The 22,180-nt window shown below is 54.1% G+C and overlaps 1 protein-coding gene across 9 annotated transcripts; it reads left to right on the top strand.

The window, feature by feature from the left end:
• The first annotated feature begins 11,449 nt into the window (after positions 1-11,449).
• On the top strand, positions 11,450-21,157 carry GABRD (gamma-aminobutyric acid type A receptor subunit delta). 9 transcript variants are annotated; one of them, XM_073903638.1, is made up of 12 exons: positions 11,451-11,716; positions 14,517-14,561; positions 15,241-15,352; positions 15,833-15,998; positions 16,209-16,321; positions 16,608-16,675; positions 16,767-16,987; positions 18,065-18,147; positions 18,663-18,800; positions 19,482-19,637; positions 19,877-20,091; positions 20,398-21,157. In XM_073903638.1, exons 5-12 carry the CDS (start codon positions 16,213-16,215, stop codon positions 20,695-20,697), a joined length of 1,290 nt encoding a protein of 429 aa, XP_073759739.1. In that variant the 5' UTR covers positions 11,451-11,716; positions 14,517-14,561; positions 15,241-15,352; positions 15,833-15,998; positions 16,209-16,212; the 3' UTR covers positions 20,698-21,157. The 9 variants fall into 9 exon arrangements, with proteins under 9 accessions (XP_073759736.1, XP_073759735.1, XP_073759739.1 ...); XM_073903637.1 differs by having other exon boundaries at positions 15,241-15,574; XM_073903635.1 differs by lacking the exon at positions 15,833-15,998 and having other exon boundaries at positions 11,450-11,716; positions 15,241-15,574.
• The last annotated feature ends 1,023 nt before the right edge of the window (positions 21,158-22,180 follow it).

The raw sequence follows: 22,180 nt of genomic DNA, 5'->3' as shown, positions 1-22,180 counted from the left end.
TCTCCCACCCCACCCGCACGGCCAGGCTTCTTCCTTACCAGCTTTGCCTCTCTGGGCCTTTCCATATTAACCATCCATGCACTTTCCACTACAGAAGGGAAGGCTAGCAGAGGCCTGCAAACAGCGCCTTGTTCACCAGGAACAGCCGCCCAGCGGAACAGCTGTGAAGACGTGAGGACTGTTCCTATGTTCTGCGTGGCGTGATCTTCAAAACCTATTGTTAAGAAAAAAAAAAGTTGTAGAACAATGTGTATGGTATCTTGCTAAGAAGGGGCAGAGGCAATAAAAACATACATGTGTATTTTCCTACGTTAAAAAGTAACATAAAAATAGTTCCCAAACAGGGTTAGGAAGGTGAGTTGCATGGAGAAATTAGATTTCTCTAAATGTGTTTGTCCCTTTGGCTATGGAACTGTGTGAATACAAAGCCAAAAATAAATCAGTCCCTAAAAATTGGAAACAAAATGAAGCCAAAGAACCTAACTGCATGTCAGGTTGGTGGCTTAACCTTACAGAAAAGAATTCAAGTGACTTTAAAACCCAACAATTTGATTGTACTTAACTAGTAAGGGCAAAAAGAGCTGTAAAAAAATCTCAAATTGTTTGCAGTAGTCCTGGTCTTAGTAGAAATATTGCTATTGCCCTTCTGGAATTGCATGACGTGAGATATAGCAAATAAGTAGTATGGTAATATTAGGAACCAACATTTTCACCTTGAGAGAAGAGATAGAAATATAAAATAAGTTTAAAACCGTAATCTTGGGTGTGAATGGGAAATACTAGTATGAATTAATAGAATTTAAAAAAAATTATTTCTGGGGTGCCTGGGTGGCTCAGTCGATTAAGCCTCAGACTTGATTTCAGCTCGCATGATCTCAGGGTTGTGACATTGAACCCCGGTCCAGCTTCGTGTTGCACGTGGAGCCTGCTTAGAATTCTCTCCCTCTCCCTCTGCCCTTCTGCCCCTGCTTGCATGCACACTCTCTCTATATAAATAAATAAATAATAAAAAATTTATTTCTTAGCTCTGTCCACTGAAAAGGTCTAGAACTGTCCAATATGGTAGCCACTGGACGCATGGGGCCATTTCAATTTAAAATTAATTAAAATTAAATACTTGAACAGGTATTTTTACACCAGCGTTCACAGAAGCATTCATAATAGACAAAAGGTGGAAACAACCCAAATGTCCATCAGTGCAAGAATGGATAAACCAAATGCGATATATACATGCAATGGAATATTATCCAGCCTCAGAAAGGAATGAAATTCTGACACAGCATGCATGAACCTTGAAGACATTGTGCTAAGTGAAATAAGCCAGACACAAAAGAACAGATATTGTTTGATTTCACTTTTATGAAGTACATAGTGTAGTCAAATTCATAGAGACAGAAAGTGGAATGGTGGTTGCTAGGAGCTGGGGCTGGGTGTGAAATGGGGAGTTAGTATTTAATGGGACAGTTTCAGTTTGGGAAAATGGAAGGATTTTGGAGATGGGTGGTGGTGATGGATGCAAACAACATGAATGTAGGTAATGTTGCTGAACTATACATCTAAAAATGGTTAAAATGAGGGGCGCCTGGGTGGCTCAGTCACTTAAGCATCTGCCTTCGGCTCAGGTCATGATCCCAGGATCCTGGGATCAAGCTCCATGTTGGGCTCCCTGGTCAGTGGGGAGTCTGCTCCTCCCTCTGCCACTCCCCCTGCTTGTGCTCTCTCCTTCTCTCTCTCAAATAAATAACACCTTTTTAAAAAATGGTTAAGATGGTAAAATTTATGCCATGTATATTTTACCACAATAAAGATATATCAATTAAATAAAATTTAAAATCCCATTCCTTGGAGCGCCTGGCTGGCTCAGGATGTGGAGCATGCAACTCTTGGTCTTGGGGTCATGAGTTCAAGCCCCATATTGGGTGTGGAGCCTACTTAAATAAATAAATAAATAAATAAAATTTAAAAAATGAATAAGATAAAGTTCCATTCCTTGGTTGCAGTAGCCACATTTCAAGTGTTCAGTAGCCCTGTGTTGCCATATTAGACAGCAGAGATATAAAAAGTGCCCATTTCTCTTGGGTTGCACTGGTCTAAAAACAATCACCAGTTCAGTAGCAGTGAGCACTCTTAGCTCCCAGCTTGTTGTCCCTGCTGCCATTCCTACAAAAAGAAACCACAGCTTCTTAGAAAAATGACTGATTTCAGATCTGAGGAAGAAAACACACAAGATGATCTTGGAGACTCTTCTCAACAGAAAGCAAGGAAATTATCAATGAGTCCAGCATTGTGTCAGAGGACTTGCTAGCCAATGTGGAGGTGCTCCTATTGGCCAAAGTAAGGACAATTTGAGTATCAAAAAAATAAATAAATATAGTGGATTGAAGCCCAGCAAATATGTTAACATCCATGAGTTCGTTTTAAAAATAAAATCCTCATTGATCACTTTTGAAGGATGCTAGAATACTACGTCACTATTCTGAAAACCGTTGCAGCTTCCATGGAGAAGCTCTGCTCTGATCTCCCTTCAAGAAAGGTTTTGCATTTAGCCGAGAGGAGTGCAGCAGTGCCATAGTTGAGCTGAGTTATCTTTCTGGGTAGTTCCTGGTCAATGACTGAGCATGGCAGGGGCTCTAGGTGGACCATACCCACCAGCCCTAGGACTCCTGTAATGGACAATCTCTGCTCCAGAGTTCCTCCACCCCCTTCCCTTGGGTTGGCCAAAACTTTGTCAGATTTGCATTAGAGTTAGGTTCTCCCTGCCCAATTCTGCTTCTTCCCACTGTCCATCCACAGGCTTCAGATCAGTACTGCAGTCTGTGGGTTTCCTCAGCCCAATTTCATTTCACCCCCCTCCCATCTTTCATAGGCATGAGCCCCCAATAAATCTCTTGTATTTTGAATGCCATTTCATAGTCTGCTTACTGGAAGACACAACAGTTGGTAGCAGGAACGGTCTTAGACAGTAGATGGTAAGAGGGGGATTTGTAATTAGATCACTCACTGCCCAGCTGGCCATGAGCACCCCATCCTGGGTTCTATGTGGCGGCCCACTGATACAGTGTTCACCAATAATAAGTTGGGAGAACAGTGGTTGGTACAGTGATTGACGAGAACGTGTGTTTGGGAGGACGAAGGTGATACATACAAGAACAGTACATCTCAGGGTCGTGAGATCGAGCCCTGTATCAGGCTTTGTGCTCAATGCTGAGCCTGCTTGAGATTCTTTATCCCTCTCCCTGTGCCCCTCCTGCTCACGCTCTCTTTCTCTCTCTCAAATAAATAAATACATCTTAAAAAAAAAAAAAAAGAACAGTACAATGATCTCCTCACCAACTGCTGACCCAACAAGAAGAGAGCGACCCTGCAGGTGGATGTTACTTCACTACCGCAGCAGGAGGAAGAAAGGCTTTCCTCCTCTGCCCAGCAACAGTTCAGCCTAAGAGACAGCCACAACTTAGCCAATGAGAGACTGTCACAATTTAGCCAATGAGAGACTATAACAGCTCGGCCAATGAGAGACAGCTACAAGTTAGCCAATGAGAGACAGCCACAACTTAGCCCATGAGAGACAGCCAGACTGTCACAGCCCAGCCAATGAGAGACTGTCACAGCCCAGCCAATGAGAGAGACAGTCACAACTTAGCCAATGAGAGACAGGCACAATTTAGCCAATGAGAGACTGTCACAGTCGGGCCAGTGAGAAGACATTACATTTCAAAGTCCTAGTTTGCTCCAATGGACTTTTTGCTTATAACCACCTTTCCACTATAAAAAAGCCTTCCTTCCGTTTGGTTTCTGGACTTACTGGATGTTCTGCTGTGGCTTGCTTGTGTGGGTTGCCCTTCTCTTTTGTTCCCAAATAAACCCATCTTTTGCTGGTAAAATAACTGGAAGTTTTATTTTTAAGGCTAACGGGCTATATGCCAAAGGAGCTGCAAGAATTAGCAGCATGTATCGGCTGTGGAATGGATTTGGAGGGTGCGTGATCAAGGGGCCAAACATGAGCCTATAAAAGGGAGAGCTTGTTGACGTGGGGCATTCTCTCAGGATATGGATTTAATACCCTGGCAAGGACCCCAGAGGATGTGAAATTTGCTGCCAAAGTGGTTGAAAATCTTCCAGGCTTGATGAAAACGATAAGCCCACAGATCCAAGAAGCTCAACAAACCTCAAGCAGAACAAATATAGGAAAATCACACCAAGGCACATAATAATCAAATTGGTGAGAATGAAAAATAAAGAAAAACTCTTTGAAACACTCAGAGAAAAGACACATTTCATACAGAGCAACAAAGAAATGTCAGTAATCTCTTTGAGAGAAATTATTCAAACCAGAGACCATGGAGCAAAAACTTGAAAACACTGAAAGAGAAAAAAGAAAAACAAAAGCCACTGATGATATGAACCTCTGTACTCAGAGAAAACAGCTTTAGAAAATGAAGGCAATTTTATGGTATGTTAATTATATCTCAATAAAGTTGTTATTAAAAAATTTTATATGACGGCAAGCTTCCGCTTCTGACTGGGATGGAGTAACAGAGACAGATGTAGTTTTCTGCCCGAAACAACTAAAAAACTGAACAAAATGCACATTTGCAAAATGACACCAACTGTCAGGTTATCGGACACCAGGGAAGTAAGGACAATGATCCCTGAGAGATGGGAACAAATTAGATGAGCCCTCTGAGAATCCCAGCTTATTGCCTGGAGAGTGCTCCCAGGCCACTTCTCAGGGAAGGGGGACCCAGGAGGAACATGAGCCATAAAGGAAAATTGACAACATGGATTTCATCAAGACTGAGAACTCTGGCTCTTGAGGAGTGACTGACTGTGAAGAAAAATGAATAGATAAGCCCCAGACTGGGAGAAAGGATTTGCAAAACATACATCCAATGAAGGACTTCTATCTACACTGCACAAAGAACTCTTACAACTCAAGAAGAAGGCCAACAATCTCATTTTAAAATATTGACAAAAGGGATGCCTGGGTGGCTCAGTTGGTTGAGTGTCCGACTCGGTTTCGGCTCAGGTCATGATCTCGGGTCATGAGTTCAAGCCCCACATCAGGCTCCACACTCGGCCAGGAGTCTGTTTCAGATTTTTCCCTCTGCCCCTCCCCCTGCTCTCTCTCTCAAATAAATAAATGAATCTTTAAAAGAAAAATATTGCCAAAAGATTTGAACAAGCACATAAAGAGGTGCTCAGTGTCATAAACCATTAAGAAAATGCACATTAGGGGCACCCAAGTGGCTCACTCAAGCATCTGCCTTCGGCTCAGGTCATGATCCCAGGGTCCTGGGATCGAGACCCGCATCGGGCTCCCTGCTCAGCGGGAAGCCTGCTTCTCCCTCTCCCACTCCCACTGCTTGTGTTCCCTCTCTTGCTGTGTCTCTCTCTGTCAAATAAATAAATAGTCTTTAAAAAAAAAAAGAAAGAAAATGCACATTAAATCCGCCATGAGATGTCTATGCATAGTTACAAAAATGGCCCAAATTAAAGACTTATAAGCAAGTGTTGATAAGGAGGCAGAGCAACTTAAAATCTCATTCATCGCTGGTGGGAATACAAAATAGAACAGCCACACTGGGATACAGATTAGTAGTTTCCTATAAACATACATTCCCCTTAAAATCCCATAATCCTACAACTAGGTATTTATTCAAGGAAAATGAAAACCTGTGTCCACACAAAGACTTGTACTTGAGTGTTCAAAGCAGCCTGATTCCTAATAGACAATAACTGGGTATAGCCCAAATGTCCATCAGCAGGTGGGTTTGAGCAACTCGGGTATATTCATACAATGGAATGCTTCTGAGCAATAAAAAACTTCCTATCCATGCCGCCACATGAATGAATCTCAAATGTGTTATGCTAAGTGAAAGGGGTCCTACAGAAGATTACTGTATTAGTCATTCATCACTGTGTAACAAATGGCCATGAGACACAGCGGATCAAAACAACACACTTATCTCACAGCTTTTGTGGGTCAGGGTCAGGTCCCCAGTTCTGACTCTCGCAAAGCTGTAGTCAAGATATTGGCCAGGGCCACAGTCATCTTGAAGCTCAGCGGGGTCAGGCTGCACTCTCCAGCTCACTCTGGCTGTGGTGGGCGTCAGCTCCTTGCTGTCTGTCGGACCAAGGGCCAGTCTCCAACTCCTTGCCTGGTGAGCCTCTTGCTACATCAGTTCTCAATATGGCCGCTGGCTCGTCAAGGTGAGCAAGTAGAGAGCCAGCAAGACCTAAGTCACAGTCTTTTACAAGCTGACCCTGGATATGATGTCTTGTCACTTTTGAGGTATCGTTGAAACAAATCACTAGGTCCAGATCCCACGCCAGGGAATGCCCAATACCAGGAGGCAGGGGTCACTGGGAGCCATCGTGGAAGGCTGCCCACACCAACTTCACACTGTGGGATTCTATTTATATTATAGTTTAGAAAAGCAAAACTAAAGTGACAGGATGCAGATGCTTGAGGTTACTAGGGACCAGGCCTGGGGAGGAGATTGACCGCAAAGACGGTAGAAATGGGTAATGTTGGCTGTAGCCCATTAAGCCCGTGAAATTGTATACTTAAAATTGGTGAACTTTATTGTATATAAATTATATGTCAACAAAGCTGATATAGAGTGAAATAAAATAAAATAAAACCTAGATCCAGACCGCAACCTAAAAGGCCGTTCATGACCTAACCTGGACCCCGCCTGCCTTACTCTGCTTCCCTCTCTCACTCCCTGTGTCAGAGCAAGCTGGAGAGTGCAGCCTGACCACACCGGCCTGGCTTTGCCTCTTTTTGAACTTGCTGGTTCATCCCAGGCTCAGGACTTTTGCACTTTCTTTCTTTTAAAAAACATTTTTAAAAAAATTTATTTTATTTTATTTTTTAAGATTTTATTTCTTTGACAGAAAAAGACACAGCGAGAGAGGGAACACAAGCAGGGAGAGTGGGAGAGGGAGAAGCAGGCTTCCTGTGGAGCAGGGAGCCCGGTGCAGGGCTGATCCCAGGACCCTGGGATCGTGACCTGAGCCGAAGGCAGATGCTTAATGACTGAGCCACCCAGGCGCCCCTTAAAATTTTTTTAAATAATCTCCACACTCAACGTGGGGCTCAAGCTCACAACCCAAAGACCAAGAGTCACATGTTCTTCCAACTGAGCCAGCCAGGTGCCCCAGGACCTTTGCACTTTCTGTTCTCTCTCTGAAACACTTACCTGGGTCTTGATGTGGCTGGCTTTTTCTCCAGGAGGGATAGGATATAATTCAAGTTTCAGATCAAATATTACCTTATAGTAAGGTCTTTCCTGACTACCCTGTCTAAGCGCCTCCCCACCCAGCACAATTACTCTATTATTTTATCTTGCTTACATTCCTTCACAGCCTGTATTTCATCTGAAATGATGGTTTGTTTACTCACTGATTGTCCATCTTCCCCTTTCTAGAAGGTGAGCTCAGTGGGGATGGGTACCTTTTATATCTTCTTCACACCCAATGTCTAGACCATTACTTGGCATGTAGTAGGATGAGTAATCCATTAATATTTGTTAAATGAATATTGATCTGTGTGGGGGCTTTTCTTGGGGAAGTTTAATAAAGGTAATCAAATGTCAAGTATGAAAAAGATCACTGTTTTTATTTGTCCAACATCCTGCCCACAGGATCAGCATCGAGGACCAGAGAGAGAAGAGGGAAGCCGGCATCCTCCTGTCACAGAGTTTGGGGAGTAGCCTCATGCCGGCTGGTGGCGGAACCCCTCTCCCCAGAGGCTCCCTGAGAGTTGATTCAGCCCCAGCTCTATCCAAAGTAGAATGTTTTCCTCATTTGACTGACAGCCTTTTTGTGAGGAATGTTAATTTGTGTTTACTGTTTTCTTTCACGTGAAAGAATTCAAATCACTACTTTAAAAAACATAAAATAGGAGAATAGAATTCTGGCTTCTCCACGTTAAACATGACCAATTGTACTGGAATGTCTATTTGACTCGCGTAGAAACAACTCTCTTGGAGTGGTCAAGTCTGATGTTTATCGGTTCTCAGGGCCTGGATTCCTGAGAACAGCATGGCAGTAAGCCTCACTTCCTGTGAGCCCGCCTTCGCCCTCCGTCTAAGTAGACAGACAACCTCAGCCCGCTGTAAGTGCTTTGCATTTGATCCTTTCTGCCAAGTTCCCTCTGCTTCTCAAATGAATGGATTCCATCTGAAAATCACAGCATTAATAATTACAGCCTGAGCTCAAGAAAATTCTTCCGTGTCACTGCCATTTCTCTCCCCAGGAAAATAATAAAGCAACCTCACAAATATATCAGGCAGGGATTTTAAATTTAGCTAGTGCTGCTTCCCCTCCCGGATCCCTATGACTCACCTCTACCTCCTGGGTCCCATCCTGCTGCTGGGATGGATGCGGGCCAGCTCTCCGCCCAAGCCTCAGACTTGGTGCCATCCCTTCCCATTTGCTGTGAGCACCGGGCAAAGCGATTACCCAAAAGGTAAATAATACGAAAAAGGCTGCAGGCTGATGATTTCAAGACTCTAACAGACCAGCAGAACATACTTTTCTAGTTTTTCCAGATGCACCTCAGGCTGCTGAGCCTGGTCCCAGGGAACTGCTGCCGGCGACTCCCAGGGGCTAACCAAGGGGGCAGAGTTTCCAAACCTTCCAGGGCCAAATGCATGATTGTCCTGCTCAGGGCCACAGGGGAAAGCATAAGCCTCCCTGCACTAAACAGGAGAAACAGTGCTGTCACTGGCCCAAGCTTGGAACCAGAGGACTCTGCACGGATCCTGCCTGATGGAGAAGCCACCATGTCAAATAAGCCAATAGGGACACCATGGACGAGTTAAGTCGACGCAAGGGGACCAGATGCCTTAGGTTCGAAATTTGAGTCTCTTTCTCATCCTCATTCCCCTGGTCTGGTACCGGGCCTCCTGTTCTGTACTCTTAGTGGTACCAAAAAAGGGGCTAGGGTTGTCCAGGTGTCTAGACAAAGAGCACAGATCTCATCTGAGACGGAGAGCCTTCCACTGCAGAGACCCTTCTTCTTAGGGATTTTGAAAGTCTCACCAAAGTCCTGCTTGAAGGGTGGGTTCTCCCTCTCCCCTCAAAAAGTAACAGGCATGGGATTAGCATGGGGAACAACCTACAATGTTTTCCAGAGAAGGGAGGTGGCTTGCCCCAAATCTCTGAGTGGGGGAGCATTTCCCAGATCCTCAAAGGGAGGGGAGAAGTGGGCCAGTTCCCTTTCACAGGTGCGGATGCTCCTGTATCCTGGGGCTCGCTCCAGCCCAGCCAGAGGCCAGCCACCCAGAACCAAGGGCCTGGTTTCCTGATCTTTGCTGGGGCCACCCAGAATTGGCTCTCTCTGTTCTGGGGCAGCTGGAGCTTGTCTGAACGGGACCAAAGATGAAAAAGGGGACACTGCCTGGTTATGTCCAGAAGTGGCCACAAACTAATTTGAAAAACTTGAAGAAGGAATAATGAAAACCCCATTCTTCAGATCCAGACAAACCCATTAGGGACAACATAGACCTGAAATGGAGCTTGCAGATTCTGGGGAAGAAAGTAAAGGATCTCGACTGAAGGTCATGGAACATCCTGATTATCCCGGCAGAAAATTTCGCCAGGTGCGCGGATTGCAGGTCGGCTGTGTGAGCAGGTGACTTCTTTACCTCTTTGTCTCTTTGTGGTTTTTGAAACCGTGCTTGCCTCCAGGGCTTGAGGAAGAAGAGGCAAGTTGATGCCACCAAATAACCAGAGCTATGGCTAAGATACCTGTCCAGAATCCTTCTGCAGTGAAAGTTTAAGGTTGATTTTATGCCCCAGGTAATAAGAGGCAAGTGAAGAAAATAGCAGCAGACTCTGGTTTGCCCTGAACTAATTGAGTCAAGTGATTCAAGGTCAGCGCTATTTCTCAGAGGCTGTCAGCACCTGGACCTTCTCAAATACCCAAAGGAGAGTGACAGTGAGCACAGCATGGCTGCCTGGACCAGCACAGAGATCAGAGCTTGGGACTGAAAGACAGAAGCTCCAGAGCAGTAAAGGGGCTGCTGACCATGCTCGTTTTGCTGGCTTTTGGAGACTCTAAACCCGTGTGTTTTCCTATATTTATTAAGCACCCATTATATGCTAGAGGCTTAGACATGAGGGACACTTGAAGAAGCAGGCAGGCAAGACCCCTGCTCCAGCAGGGAATGATAACAATCCTGGTGGACACTCACGGCTCTCACTCTGTGCAAGGACAGGCTCAGGGCACTTGTTGAAGGATTAATTCCTCACTCTCCCAAAAACGCGTGCAGAAGGACCCACAGGAAAGAGGCCCTGAGGCCCTGAGACTTGTCCAGAGTACATGCACATACACGCAGTGTGGGAACACGCTGAGATCAGTGCTTCCATACCCAAAAGGGGCTGGGAGGACCCTCCAAAGGAGGCATTTACACTGACATCTGCCTGGCTTTCTTAGCACCCATTCCTGGCTTTAGGAAAGAAAGCTGGGAGCCAGCCCCATCCTTGGATACTTGGCATTCAACATTGGGTTGGAAATTCCCAGCAGCAAAGCCCTTTCTACCTGCCCCTGCTCTAGCCAATGTCCTCAGTCTTACAAGGAGGCTTAACCCACTCCAGAACAAGTTCGTCCATTTTTAGGTGTTTTCATGAGAATTCACTTTCTATTGTCAGCTGATGTCAAGTCCAGAAGTGAATAAATGAGACCAAACAAGGATAAAAGTGTTTTGAGGGAAACTGCGCAGAACTTTATATTGAAAAGAATTCAAATAGAAAATGCTCAAGGCCTTGACATTCTTAGATCTTTGTGGGGGTGCGGAGCATGGATGTCACCGTTGTTACAGCCCAGCCATCCGCAGTGCCCTTCAAAGGGGTGTGGACAGGTATGACAAAGCCTGATCAGGCCAGACGGAGAAGTCACTGCATCCCGTGACCAGGACCTCGGCCGGTGGAGCAGCGCCATGGCCCACCTCCCTCCTCTCTCCCAGGCCGGCCTTTCGAGGATGGGCAGAGCTGCTCTGTCCCGTGATCGCTCAGGCTCTGGCTCTGCTCTCCCGTAGGTGCGAGGGGTTTGGAAGGAGCTGCTGGTGGTGGTGGTGGGGGGGGGTCTCTCCCAGGAGCGGGTGAACGCTAGCCCCCTCCCCGCGCCGCGCTCCTCAACTGCCTAAACCAGGTTCCCGGGACCTGTGACCCCCACAAACAGCCCCGGGGAGGAGGCCGCGGCGCCCGTCGGTCTGCAGACGCCCGGCGGGGCAGCGGGAGGCGGCGTCCAGGCCTGGGTCGCCTCCCAGGCAGCAGTGCTGCGGTAGGGGAGAGACGGACCCCCCGGAGGGGGGGCGCGGCTAGGCGGGGCGGGAGCTGGAGGCGGGGCGCTGCTGCGTGGTTCAGGGGCGGGGAGGAATCCGCGCGGCTCCGGAGTGCGGCGGGGCTCGGCTGCAGGTGGGGGCGGACGGGCGGGGCGGCTGGGGGGCGGCCCGGTTCGGGGCGGGGCGGGCTCCGGGTTCCGCGCTCCGTCCGCCCTCGCGCCCGCGCTGCGCGCCCTCCCGCTCCCGCCCAGCCTGTGCCGCTACCGCGGCCGCCAGAGAAGCAACTTCTCGAGCGCCCGCGTCCGGCGGGACCCCGGCGCCGCCCCCCGTCCAGCGCCGAGCGCCGAGGCCATGGACGCGCTGGCCGGGCTGCTGCCCCCGCTCCTGCTTCTCTGCGCGCAGCAGCACCGCGGCACCAGGTAAGCGAGCCGGCGTCCGCGTGCTCCCAGGGTCGCCCTCGGTGGGGAGTACCCTCGGTCTTCATCCCCACCCCCACCCCCTGTTTACCCCAACCCCCTCATCTCTCCCGCCGACTCCCGTCTTCACCCCCCCCGTCCCCCCCCCCCTTCCCCCTGGGGCCCCCCCCCCCCCCCCGTCTCCCCCGCGGGCGCTTCTCTCCGGACTCACCGCGCTGCTGCCCTTGCGGCGCGGGCCGCGGCCACCCCAGCTGCGGCCGCCCCCGGGTGCTGTCCGCCGTCCCGGTGCTGAACCGGCGCCGCTCGGCTGGACGAGGGCGTGGGAGACGCTCCCAATTCTCCCGGGTTCCCCGGGTTCCCCGGGTTCGCTGGGGTCCTCGGCCCCAGAGGCACTTGGCCGGTCCCTGGCTGGCTGGTGCCCTTCCAGGCGCGGGCTGAGCGCTCAGCGCGGCACGAGCGGCAGGCAGGCAGGAAGGAGCGATCCTGAGGACACGGGGGAGGAGGCTGCTCCTTTTCCCATGGGAGCAGAGCTACACAGACGAGCTTCCGCCGCAGCTAGCAGGGCTGGGGTGGACAAGATAAGGGTTGTGTGTGGTCGTCCGAAAGTTGGGGCCCAGGACGCTGTGGACTCTCCTTTCAGGGGCCGTTTCAAATGGAATCCACTGAACTCCAGAGTATGCAGGTGGGAAGGAGCCCGCTGCCTCTGGTGGGGGGTGGGGGGCGAGGTGGGGTGGGAGGTGAGGAGGTGAGGGGGTGGGGGACAGCAACGACAACTCAGGATTTCTAACTGTTGGGGGAGGGGAGGAAGGAAGAGGTTAAGAAAAGGGTCCCCCTGGGCTGTGGCTTCCTCCCTTTGGCTTCCGGGACCAGTAGGGTCCCTGCTGGCTTGGCTCTTCTCTGGGGACTGGAAATGGGCTCCAGGTAGCCCGGCATCCCATGCACTTATCCTAGCCACCTTCCACGGGAGATGTGAGGGGCCTTTTTGAAGATCCTCTTGGTACAAGGGCTGCAGAAAACCAGAAGGACAGCCCCCTCCCCCAGCGTTCCAGGCTTCTGGATCCTTGGAAACTGGAAAATGTTGAACATCAGCCTGTGTTTGGTCTGTAGGCACTCAGGCAGCACATATCAGGGAGGTAGGGGAGATGTGGTCAGACTTTCGTTGTTGGTGGTTGGGGGGCAGAACCAGGAAGCTCTGGGTCTGGCCACAGTGTGGCCATTGTGCCCAAGACCACAAGCAGCGCTGTGCCACCCCTGTGCTCGGGAGCGCTTTGTTCTTTTATCGAGCTCCACGGCCCCTTTCCCTCTTCTTGCTTCAAGGTAACGGGAAGGGCAAAGCGCTGAGGCGTGGCCATGGACGTGTGTGCTAGAGGCCTGGGATCGGCTGTGGGCCCAGCACAGCCACGTAGCTGTGACTCTGAAATCCCAGCTGCTCTGAAACCCAAAGTCTTAGCCCAAGTTTGACACCAAAGCTCATTTGGTGGCAAAGCCTGTTCTGCTCTTACATGAGTCTCATTCACCCTACTTTTGGGCCCTACTTAAACTTTTCTGCTGGGAAATTCTCCAGACACCCCCCCGCACCCCAAGTCCATATGTGCATTATATCGCCTTTCTAAAAGCGGAAACATTCTGCACTCTGACCCACATCTGGCTTGGGGTTTGGGTAATGGATGTGTCTGTTTGCCTGTGCAGGGAGGCCGGCAGGCTGTGGCCCCAGCCGGGAGGAAAGCCTCTGGGCTTTGTGGGCCTTGGTGGGCGACCTTCAGACAGCGCCGTGCTGTCAGCCTGGGGCCTCCTCTCCTACCAGCTTCTGTTTCCCTCCACGCCAGAAGCCAGGGGTACAGCACCCTCCCTTCCCTTGGTCCTGGTCCTCACCCCTGGAGTGGCGTGGGAGGACGGGAGGTGCTGGCTCTGGCCGCTGCTGCTCAGGTCAGATCCTGGGCTTGCTGGTGGGAAGGTGTTGGCGGGAGAAGAAGGAAAGTGCTGTGCTGCATCGGCGGGTGGGGCCAAAGCTGTGCCTACCCCGAGCCCGGAGACCCACTCGTGCAGCAGGTGCCTGAGCTTGCCGGCCGCAGCCCCCTTGGCTGGCCCCCTCTGGGTTGCTGGCACCTGCACCTCCCTGGGGAAGCTCTGTCTGTAGCTCCCGCCTTGTCAGCTCACTGTGCGACTGTCGCCGTGTTCCCCTTCCCCTCGTAACTGAGGTGCCAGTGCAGCTGTCAGGGACCGTGGGCTTGTGTGTGCACGGTGGGAGGATCCTCGGAGGGAAGAGGGCCTCGCCGCCTTGCTCAGCGACACCCCCCTTTTCTTTCTGTCTCCAGGGACACAGACAAGTGACAGGGTGGGCTTGTTTCTCAAGGGGTCAGTCGAGGGAGGGAGGCCTGATGGTTCCTGACAGCTAGGTGCAAGCCGCAAGTGTTTTCATGGTGCGTGCTTCATCCCAGGAGTCTGGGCGTGTGTCTCTGAGCTTCTCTGTTTGTCTACACAACAGGAGCCCCCACCTTAGGCCATCGTTGGGTCCAAGGCCATCAGATGAAGCAGAACCTCTCTCCCAAGGTGCTGGTCAGAGTCCCCATAAGCTTACCCCATGCTGAGCAACCCCCACATGGAATGTGGACCCCGTCCACCCCTCTAGCTGCCTACCTGAACCATGGGAGGAAAGCAAGGCCCTCTACAACCCAGGCTGGCATGCAGGGCATCCTCCTTGGATGGCCCTTGACATCTCTTCACAGCTGGAAAAACAAGCAGCCCCTGTCCTAGGTGAGAAGTGAGATGGGGCCAGGAGCCTGTCCCCTCCGCACCCCCTTAGGGTTGACAAAGGCTGAGAAGTCCACTGGCATCCTTCCAGTTCAAGGTGAGCTTCACGCCCAGGGGCTTCCCCACCGTCTTGCCTTCATGCCTGTGAGTGCGCATGGGACCCAGCCGAGGAAAAGTGCGCCTGCCTGGGCCACCACCCTGAGGCCAGGCTTGGATGGTGTCTCCTGACAGCCTTGTTCCTGGCAGGCTAGCAGCAAGATGGCAGCTGGGCCAGTCCAAAAATAAAACCTAATTCCAGTTCCTTTCCATCCGACCTTCAGGGTGACCTCCATTTGTGTTTTTAACTGGGCTTTACTTGGGGCCAGGACTTCATTCAAGTCCTTCTTATACTTCGTTACCAAATCACCTACCCTACCCCCGCCCTGGACCAGGTCATTGCCTGGAGGGACCAAGGCGGTCCTTTGGGATAGGTCAGGGTTTGTGAGTTTCCTTCGCTAAGGAGCCCTTGGTTCAAATTCGACCTTCTTCAAAGGGTCGGTATATGAAACAGAAGAGGGGTTGTCCCAGGCAGGCTCTCCCGGTGTTCAGCGTTATTACAGACTAACACAACGGTGCTGTTCTTGAACGCCCTCCTGAATGCCCTCCTCCCTTCCTGCCCGACTGGGGACGGGCCTGCCCTCTGGCCGGGGGGCGGGGTGTGTGCATTTCCTGGGGCTGCTCTAACAAGTGACCACAAACTGGGGGGCTTAAGACCATAGACATTTATTCTTTCCCAGCTCTGGAGGCCAGAAGCCCGAGATCAAGTCTGAGGACAGGGCCGACTCCTTCTGGAGGGTTCTGAGGGAGGATCCGTTCCTGTGCTTCTCTGCAGCTTCAGGCGCTGCCAGGGTCTGTGGCATCCCTTGCCTTGTGGCTGCATCTCTCCGATCTCTGCCTCTGTTGTAACACGGCCTTCTCCCTGTGTGTCTGCTTTCTCTTCTTATAAGGACACCACTCATTGGGTTTAGGGCCACCCTAATCAAGCACGATATCATCTTAACTAATTACAGCCCAATTTCTGAGGTTCTGGGTGGACATGAACTTTGGGCGACGCTGTTTGCCCCAGGACAGGTAAGCACAAGCAGGGGTGGGTAGCCTTTGGCAGTCTGGTGTGTACCAGCCATACCCATACAATGCGGCCCTGCCGCAGACAAACACGACCACAGCACGGGCTGCCAGTGGGACCCGCTTGCGACCCTTGGCACGGGCCCCCACTGCTCTGAAAGGGACAGAGAGCAGGAGGTCGGCTACAGTGTCCCCATGGGCCCTTCACCTTGCCCTGGGTCAGGTTTGGGACTTCACCCATCCCCCCTTCTCCCCGGCCCTCAGCTTCCTGGTCACACATCTCTTCTCTCAAGTCACCTCCTGCAGAACACTTTACCCTCAGAGGCTGAAAGGGAGGCCGTGTGCCCTCGTCAGGGTCCTCCGAGGTTATTCATCGAGAGTCTCCAGGGTTGGGCACTCTGCCTGACCCAGCAGGCTCGCTCAAGGCCAGGTGGGCAGGAGGTAGCTGAGCAGAGAGGCTGGTGGGTGAGATGGAAGAGTCTTGGGCCCTGCTCCTCCCTGGGGCTCCCTGGTTTTGGCAGGAGTTACTGGGACTGGCCAGGTCCAGCCTGGAGGGGCTCTCACAGTGGCTCAGGCCCAGCAGGGGACCTAGGCTCCATCCCTGGCACCCAGACTGTGACCAGTGGGCCTTTGTTTCCAGAGCAATGAACGATATCGGGGACTATGTCGGCTCCAACCTGGAGATATCCTGGCTTCCCAACCTGGATGGCTTGATGGAGGGCTATGCTCGCAACTTCCGGCCTGGCATTGGAGGTGAGGGCGGCCGGTGGGGGCACGGGTAGACTCCTGCATCCAGCTGGGTGTGTGAGCCTCGCTGGCTCTGGGATGGCTCCCCTGAGGGGTACATCTGCAGTCCCCAAGGGGTGAGTCAGGCTTCGACAGCTAGTCCCCTCAGGGAGACAGCTAGGAAGATGGATCTCAGCATCTCATTGCAGACGCTCACCAACACGGTCCTCCCTGAAAAACCCTGGCTAAGCCGTGTCCTGCCTGGCTGGGTTTTCACTGGGTGGAGAGCCTGGCCTCAGCGCCTCCCTTGCAGGGCCTCCTGTGAACGTGGCCCTCGCCATCGAGGTAGCCAGCATCGACCACATCTCGGAGGTGAACATGGTAGGTGCTGGCCAGCCTCTGCTGCACCCCTGCCCTGGGCCCCCAGGATAGGAGCAGGGCTGACGGCCAGGGGCCCTTCCGGCCTCTGCAGGAGTACACCATGACCGTGTTCCTGCACCAGAGCTGGAGGGACAGCAGGCTGGCCTACAACCACACCAACGAGACTCTGGGCCTGGACAGCCGCTTCGTGGACAAGCTGTGGCTCCCGGACACCTTCATTGTGAACGCCAAGTCCGCCTGGTTCCATGACGTGACTGTGGAGAACAAGCTGATCCGGCTACAGCCCGACGGGGTGATCCTGTACAGCATCCGGTGAGCCCGGGACCGGCCCCGCCAGGAGGCTCTGCTGGGAGCTGGTGGGCTGTTGGCAGCCTCCGGCCTCCAGCACCGCTTCACACACGGCCGCTGCGGAGGTGGCCGCCGGAAGCCCGCAGGTGCAGCTTTTTGGCCGACGCGGTGCCTTCCTGTTTTTATGCGGGGGTGAAATTCACATAACATAAAATTCACCATTTCAACGCGAATGATTCAGTGGCATTTAGTAGATTTGCAGTGTTGTGCAAACATCACCTCTATCTGATTCCAGAACGGCTCATTCCCCGAAAAGGGGACCCCGGGCCCATGAGCTCTCACTCACCCCTCCCCCCGCGTGCCCCCACTTGCTTCCTGCCCGTTCTGCACATTTTGTGTCCTTTTGTGTCTGCCTTCCTTCCTCTAGCGGTGTTTCTGGGGTTACCCCTGTTGTGACGTTTGTCAGGATTTTGTCCCTTCTGTGGCTGAGCAGCATTCCATGGCCTGGCGCCCCCTCACGCACTCACGAGCTCTGGGCGGCTGCCACGTGCCGGCCGTCGTGGGTTGTGCTGCTGTGAACATACACGTACATGCATTTGTTTGAACACGAGCTTCTGACGTGTGCCTTTTGAAAACAGCATTAGCTGCCAACACTTTAAAAACCGAGAGATTTATGTAAGAATCTACATTCTTCTGGAAAGTCAGAACGTTTGGCGGCCCGGGCTCTCTCCCACACGGCCCGGTCAGTGGGGATGCCCAGAGGCTGTCCTTTAGTGCAGGTCAGGTGCTCAGCCGGCACTTCCCTTCTAAGCCCCCAACGTAGCCACACAGTCAAGCACTTTGAAGGATGAAGAAAGTGAACGAAGCCCGGCTGTGATTCCTGAAGACCCACAAGTATCTGTCCACGGACCGCAGCTTTCCGTTCTCCCCCCGATGCCAGCACCTTGCCGACAGAGCCTGAGAGGCCGCTGGGCCACCCTCGCTGGAGGTGGCCCTCTGGGTGGGGGGCTGGGGCGTCTGTGCCTGTGGGGGCAGGAGGACCACAGCATCTCGGGCGCCGGCCTCACTCCTGGAGACCTCACCAGCATGTTGTCTGGGCAGAATCACCTCCACGGTGGCCTGCGACATGGACCTGGCCAAGTACCCCATGGACGAGCAGGAGTGTATGCTGCACCTGGAGAGTTGTGAGTGCCCTCCCGGGGGCCGGGACAGGGTGGGGCTCCGCTCGGGGCAGGCGGTGCTTGCATCTCCGGTGGCTCTGCTGGGGGAGCACAGGGGACTCACACTGTCGGGGAGCTTTGCAGCTGGCCTGGCTTGGGGACCAGGAGGCAACTGGGACAGGCCCCGTGCAGTCAGAGGCCTGGCCAGCCCCGCCCTCTTCCCAGGGGTCAGTGCCTTGCCAGGGACAGACGGGTGTGGAGCCCAGATGAGGCACGTAGTTGTGTCGTTCGGCCGGCCTGACAGCCCCTGTGGGTCCCCTGCAGATGGTGACCTGCCCTTTGTGCAGCTCTTCCGGCCCTGTCCTCCTGCCTGGGGTGCTGGGCATGGCCGCAGGCCTTCTTGCTCCTGGCTGGGCCTTCCCGGGGTGTCCCCTGTCTCTGCTGTGTCAGGCTCCCCGTGTGGACGGGGTGCTCCTGCTGGGGGCTTCCAGGGGCTGGGGGACACCAGGCTCCGCTGCCCACCTGGGGCTCTCCTGCAGATGGCTACTCATCTGAGGACATCGTTTACTACTGGTCTGAGAACCAGGAGCAGATCCACGGGCTGAACAAGCTGCAGCTGGCTCAGTTCACCATCACCAGCTACCATTTCGCCACAGAGCTGATGAACTTCAAATCCGGTAACGCGGCTTCTTGCGGCCTCTTCCTATGGGCCTGGCTTGTGATTTTCTGGCACTTTTAACTAAGCTGTTAGTCGACTCTGAGGACCCCCTGAGGAGGCAGCTGGAAAGCCACGGATGGGCACAGGCTGCACCCGACCCGGGGACTCAGGACGCCACAGTGTGGACGTGGGTCAGGCTTTCTCTGCCTTATTGCTGTCCTTTGCTGCTTCCTGGAGGCTAGCAGTGCTTGGGGTTTGGGGAACATGAGGGGCGAGGGCGTCAGGGGCCACACCTCCTGGGGCTGCCTTGTCTCCTGCCCACTCCTGCCCCTTCCCAGCTCGTACTGTGCGGTCACTGGTACCAGTGAGCCCCACTGGCTCTTTCCTTTAGCTTGACTGTGCACCGAGGAGGGCCGGGAGAGGTGAGCCGGCCACACGGCGGGGAGGGTCCCCTGGGCCAGTGCAGCACCGGAACCTGTCTCCTCTCCTTCCTCTGGGTGGCCCTGCAGAGAGCCAGCCTTTCTCCCAGGACAAGACTCAGGGCAGGGGAGACCCCTGGCCTATCAGGCTGTGTGCGGGAGGTGACGAAGGCAGGGTTCTGGGGTTCGCAGTGGCCCCCAGTGCCTGCCAAGCCTCCCACTTCGCCCGAGTGCCGCCGTGTGTGGGGGTCAGGTCCCAACTGGGAGCGTTTCCCCGGCAGCCGGTCAGTTCCCTCGGCTCAGCCTGCATTTCCACCTGCGGAGGAACCGGGGCGTCTACATCATCCAGTCCTACATGCCCTCCATCCTGCTGGTCGCCATGTCCTGGGTCTCCTTCTGGATCAGCCAGGCAGCAGTGCCGGCCAGGGTGTCTCTAGGTACGGGGCCCTGACCGTTCCTCGGAGGGAGGTGGCAGAAGTGCGGGAGCCCAGAAATAGGACCCCAACCCTGCTAGCCACAAGCTCAGGCCTTGCCTCCCAGCCCCTTGCTCCCAGCTGTCCTGGGTCAGTGGCCAGCCGGGCCAGGCCAGGCCAGAGGAGCCTGACCTGCCCCTGGGCCAGGGGTAGGGGTGCAGGGAGATGACAGGGGCACCAGCAATGTCACCGCCCCTTCCCAGCAGGTATTACCACGGTGCTGACCATGACCACGCTGATGGTCAGCGCCCGCTCTTCCCTCCCACGGGCCTCAGCCATCAAGGCGCTGGATGTGTACTTCTGGATTTGCTACGTCTTTGTGTTTGCCGCCTTGGTGGAGTATGCCTTTGCCCACTTCAATGCTGACTACCGGAAGAAGCAAAAGGCCAAGGTCAAGGTCAAGGAGCAGAAAGCAGAGGTGAGGCTGAGCCTGCTGGCCCTCTGGTGTTCAGGATCAAGGACAGCCTCTCCTACCACCTCCTGGTGCCCCCAAGCCCCACCCCCAGCACAGAGGGGCAGCAGTGCTGGGGTCACTCTTCCTGGGACCCACTCAGGACCCTCTGCCCACTGCTCTGGGGAGGTCATCTGCAGCCCCCGGTGCACGAGAGCAGGTCCAGACTCTGGCCCGCCCTGCTGCTGGACACGGGCCCAGGTTGGGGGTCCTGAGGTGGCGGGAGCCTGCCCTCGGCTCAGCCATGTCTCCTACTCTCCCCACACCGTGCAGATGGATGTGAAGAACGCCATTGTGCTCTTCTCCCTGTCGGCCGCTGGTGCCACCCAGGAGCTGGCCGTGTCCCGCCGGCACTGCCGCAGGCCTGGGAACCTCATGGGCTCCTATAGGTGTGTGGACATGGAGACGGGAGAGGCCAGGAAGCAGGGGGAGGCCCGCGCGGGGGGCCAAGGTGGCCTCCGTGCGCTTTTCAAGCCCATTGACGCAGACACCATCGACATCTACGCCCGCGTGGTGTTCCCTGCGGCCTTTGTGGCCGTCAATGTCCTCTACTGGGCGGCCTACACCATGTGAGGCTGGAGGTGGGGCTTCGCCTGTCCTGGAGCCCCCAGCCCCTGGGAGGGAGGCTCTTGGGTTGATGTGCCTGCTCTGCCTGTTTCGAAGGGGGCCTGACAACGGGCCGCATAAAGCAAGAGGAAAACGTTGGCCTCCCTAAGTACCCCAGGCTCTGTCCCCACCATCACGTGGAAGACCACCCTGGGGTTCTCCCGTGCACCTCTCCTGCAGACCCCCGGCCTGGCTCCTCCTGGGCGGCAGAACCAGCCTGACCCGAGGCTGAGCCAAACAGGCTCAGGGGCCGTGAGGAACTCTGCATTCAATTCAGAAAACAATCCTGATTCTAGGCATGTGCTCTGTGGGCTTGGGACCAGGTCATGGGAGGCTGGGCGTGGGCGGTGCTACCTTCATGGTGACATGGTGGAGAATGGCATCCATAGGCCTTGGGTCCCAGCATGAAATAAAACAAAGCCTTCAGCTGCTGGCTGTGTTCTCCGTCTCTGAGGCTGAGCTGTGGCCACAACCTCGCTGACTAGAGAGTTGTCCTCCAGCTGTGGGCTCCCTGGGCTCAGGACAGAGGGGTTTGGAGCTGTGTCTCACAGGCGAGCCATGTGGTCACGTCCCTGGGCATCGGTGGGAGGGGTGGAAGTGCAAAGACCTGGAGCTCGAGGAGCCACACCCCACCTTGGTCTCTTGGTCCCGTGGCCAGGGTGCCACAATGCTGTCTTCCTGGACGTGGTGATGGGCGAAGGGAGGCTGCTGAGTCCCCACAAATACCACTCAGCCCCTTCTCATCTCTGCTGCCACCAGAGACGTGGGGTGACAAGGCTGCAGCAGGGTGATGGGGGTTGTTGGTCACTGGAGATCTGAATAAGGGGGTCCGGATTTTCCATGGCACCAAAGCAGAGCAAGTCAACCCACTCAGAGGGAACCGGAGCCGGCAGTGAGAGAAGCTGCGGTCACTGCAGAGACCGGGCAGCCAGCTCCCGTGGCCAAGGTCAGCCATGGGCATGCTGTGCTGTGGTCAAGGTGGCAGCCAGGCAACTGCCCAGCTGGCCCCATGGTGCCCCTCCTGATGGGCCCCCCCAAGCCACCTCAAGGGGAGCATGATGGTGACTTTGCATGAATCAGACTCTGTGAATCAGGTGGCCCTGCCTTCTGCCTCCAGCCGCACAACCTGCCCAGGGGTCTGCAGCGTCTTGAGGCCGTGGGGACAGGAGGCTAGAGGATGCTTATTCCCAGAGGCCATAGCTGGCAGAGTGACCATCGAGTGTCCAGCACAGCCCTGCAGGGGAGCTGCTTCCCAGAAGACTTGGCCGCGTCGAGGGCAAAGGAGGGCACTGGCCCATCTGCGCAAACCACAGCCCAGGCTTATCAGCCCTCCCCCTCCCCCCTCCCCTCCCCCTCCAGCTCCCCCTACCCCTCCCTTCCCTTCCCTCTCCAGCTCCTCCTCCCCTCCCCCTCCCCTCCCCCTCCCTTCCCCCTCCAGCTCCCCCTCCCC

Source organism: Callorhinus ursinus, unplaced genomic scaffold, assembly GCF_003265705.2.
Source record: "Callorhinus ursinus isolate GAN/ISIS: 27379988/994484 unplaced genomic scaffold, GSC_fseal_2.0 scaffold18, whole genome shotgun sequence".
Taxonomy (NCBI): Eukaryota; Metazoa; Chordata; class Mammalia; order Carnivora; family Otariidae; genus Callorhinus; species Callorhinus ursinus.
Note: the sequence above shows the minus strand (reverse complement) of the source record. Positions and strands in the feature narration are given on the sequence as shown.